Raw genomic sequence first — 2,500 nt, 5'->3', positions numbered from 1 at the left:
GGCTGGACGGTAGCCCCACACACACCTTTGTATCAGGCTCTGCTGCCACCTGCTGGTAGCCGCAGGAACTGAGTCCTGCTGCGCCTCCCTCTGTGCGATAACTCAGCAAAGGATTGTGGGTAATGCAGTTTGAATCACCTGTAACAAGCTTCCAGTGAACAAGGAATCAGCTGGAGAACGGATTTTAATGCAGGGGGACCTTTGAACTTTTACATGAAGTATGAACCAAATCAGAGTCTTTGAATTTAAAACAGTTTCAGGAAAAAAATAGAAGAGAATCACCTGAACCATCAGAACCATAGTGACCATTTCAGCAAGCAATGACCTCAGAGACACGTGAAGCATGTCCCTTCACATTAAAAGCAGAAGAACGTTCACGATCTCGATTGGAAAAGAAATTGCTTTGATTTTAACAAACATGGACCAATCACAGGGCTTCACTTTATTTAGGAAGGCGATGCACATCTGGAAGAGCTGCTTTCAGTTTTTCAGGCTACTGAAGAACTGTTCCAGAACCTTCTCCACCTCGTCCTCGCTGTAATCTCGCACCACAAAGTTCTCGACGTCAGTGGCTCCTCGGATCATGGCCGACAGGACTGCACAGAAACAGGAAGTCAGCACGAAGCAGCCAACCAGGTTGAAGCGTGTCAATGAGGAAACAGGAAGTGCACTCACTTCGTCCTGACGATGGTCTAAACAGGCAGAAGATTTTTTTCTTCATATCGACAGCTCGACCGAGCTCGTAGCCAACACCCAGAGACGGCTGCGTCACCTCGGCAACGACCACTGAGGTCACAGAGGTCAGAAGTCACATGGGTCACTGGCTCAAATTCCGTGATCAACGATCAACAAAACGATTGGTTCTCACCATCAGATTGACGCAGCCAATCCAAGTCTCGGTTGTGAATGGCCTGGTCCCCGGACGCTGCATTGTTCTCTCCTGTCCAATCACAGTGCAGCAGTTCAGTGACATAACACAAACACACACACTCTTATTTTGAAGGTCAGAACCAGTAAACCAAACCTGAAATCGGCTACAGTTAATGTGACTCCGCCCATTTTTGTGACGCAAATGCACTTATTTCTGAAATATATATATATATATATATATATATATATATATATATATATATAATTTATTTTATTTTATTTTATTTTTTTTGGAGGTCAGCAGGTGCGGGTGTGACCTCGCCCTCTCTGATGCTTCACGTTTGATAAAGCTCGTCACTCTTTGGCTGTCACTTCCTGCACAGCTCCCTCTGTGTCCTCAGAGACCAGTTCACCATCAAAGCGCTGCTATTATCAGGCACCAGTCTGCTGCTGTGTTCAGTGTGTCGGCCTCTGACGTTTCTGCTCTTCAATACTGAAACGTTTGCTCAGCTGTGTCTGTAACTTTGCTTCACTTCAGCAGCATCAGGTAATGCTCACATGCTGAATCATGGTTTGCTTCAGTTTAATATTTTTAAGGTTATCGGCTGTAAAAAGCCAAAGCAGGAAAATGTTCTGTTTTTATCCTGTTACTTTGACAGGAAGGCCTCTGCTGTAATGCTCACACCTCTGATGAAGCCTCACAGCTTTGTCTTCACACACAGACATAAAATATGGAGATGTGCTGATAAATGATCAGAATTATGATATTTCTGTCTCAGTTGGTCAGCGTTGCTAGCCCCGCCCCTTTCATGTGAACGCGCAGGACCGTTCTGACTGCCGGTGTTCTGGGAATCCATCCTACCTGACAAACCATCCTACCCGTTGTTTCTACGCATGCGCACAACGCGAACTTCAGTGGCGAACCTACCTTTGTAAATGTGACGTACAAGCATACTTTAACAGCTATAATTAAGTGGCGAACCGTCCTACCTTTGTTCATATGAGCATATGAGTTTTCTGTGTGTGACCTCTGACCTCTGTCGCTGAGCTCGGCGCTGCTCACGTGCTCGGTCAATACGGTCCCGTAGCTCTGTAGCGCGTGCACGATCCTCCGGTACACGTGCACGTCGTCCCTCCCGCCGCGGATGCTGCCGCAGAAATAAACCTTCATCCCGTTTCTACTCAGACTCTACTGACGGTTCCCGCGCTGTCGCTTTACGTCACCGGAAACAGGCGACCGTGCTCGGAGCCTGCGCCCTGAGCTCAGACTGACAGGTAGCTGAACGTCACGGAGGTGAAAGGTCAACAGCCCTCCTCCTCCTCATCGGGATCACGTGCCTTCACGGGGTCTGACACCTGAGGGTCACCCCCACCTGTATCTATGACCACACACAGGTGTTTATTTCCACTGCTGTGATTGGCTGCTTAGACTCTGATTGGCTTAGACAGAGTTTAGGGTGTCCTGACAAACTTCCTGTCTGTTCTTTCAAAATAAAGGCATTTCAAAGCACAACATAAACTGTCAAAGGTCTCTGACACACTAAGTGTTTCCACTAACGGGTATTTTACAGCTGGTTTCCGATTCTCCCTCCCTGTATTCCCGCCTGGATATTTTTCCAGTTTGGAGGCT

The 2,500-nt window shown here is 47.4% G+C and overlaps 1 protein-coding gene across 2 annotated transcripts; it reads right to left on the bottom strand.

Annotated features, from left to right (window-relative positions):
* Nucleotides 1-166: 166 nt before the first annotated feature.
* On the bottom strand, nucleotides 167-2,268 carry dnph1 (2'-deoxynucleoside 5'-phosphate N-hydrolase 1). Of its 2 annotated transcripts, none has more exons than XM_087849652.1 (4): nucleotides 1,861-2,268; nucleotides 869-940; nucleotides 676-786; nucleotides 167-596 (listed from the first exon to the last, which is right to left on the bottom strand). In XM_087849652.1, exons 1-4 carry the CDS (start codon nucleotides 2,039-2,041, stop codon nucleotides 481-483), a joined length of 480 nt encoding a protein of 159 aa, XP_087705778.1. In that variant the 5' UTR covers nucleotides 2,042-2,268; the 3' UTR covers nucleotides 167-480. The 2 variants fall into 2 exon arrangements, with proteins under 2 accessions (XP_087705778.1, XP_087705779.1); XM_087849653.1 differs by having other exon boundaries at nucleotides 1,906-2,264.
* Between the last annotated feature and the right edge of the window lie 232 nt (nucleotides 2,269-2,500).

This window comes from Neolamprologus brichardi, chromosome 13 (genome assembly GCF_056152115.1).
Source record: "Neolamprologus brichardi isolate AB-2024 chromosome 13, ASM5615211v1, whole genome shotgun sequence".
Classification (NCBI taxonomy): domain Eukaryota; kingdom Metazoa; phylum Chordata; class Actinopteri; order Cichliformes; family Cichlidae; genus Neolamprologus; species Neolamprologus brichardi.
The sequence above is the reverse complement of the archived record's forward strand: the minus strand, read 5'-3'. Positions and strand labels throughout refer to the sequence as shown.

Excerpts from the sequence above, each read along its gene's own strand:
- dnph1 (XM_087849652.1), bottom strand. The coding sequence starts at position 2,041 with ATGAAGGTTTATTTCTGCGGCAGCATCCGCGGCGGGAGGGACGACGTG. Across the intron at positions 941-1,860 it reads ATATGCTCATATGAACAAAG|GAGAGAACAATGCAGCGTCC; the intron begins GTAGGACGGTTC and ends GTGATTGGACAG. Across the intron at positions 597-675 it reads TAGACCATCGTCAGGACGAA|TCCTGTCGGCCATGATCCGA; the intron begins GTGAGTGCACTT and ends GTTTCTGTGCAG.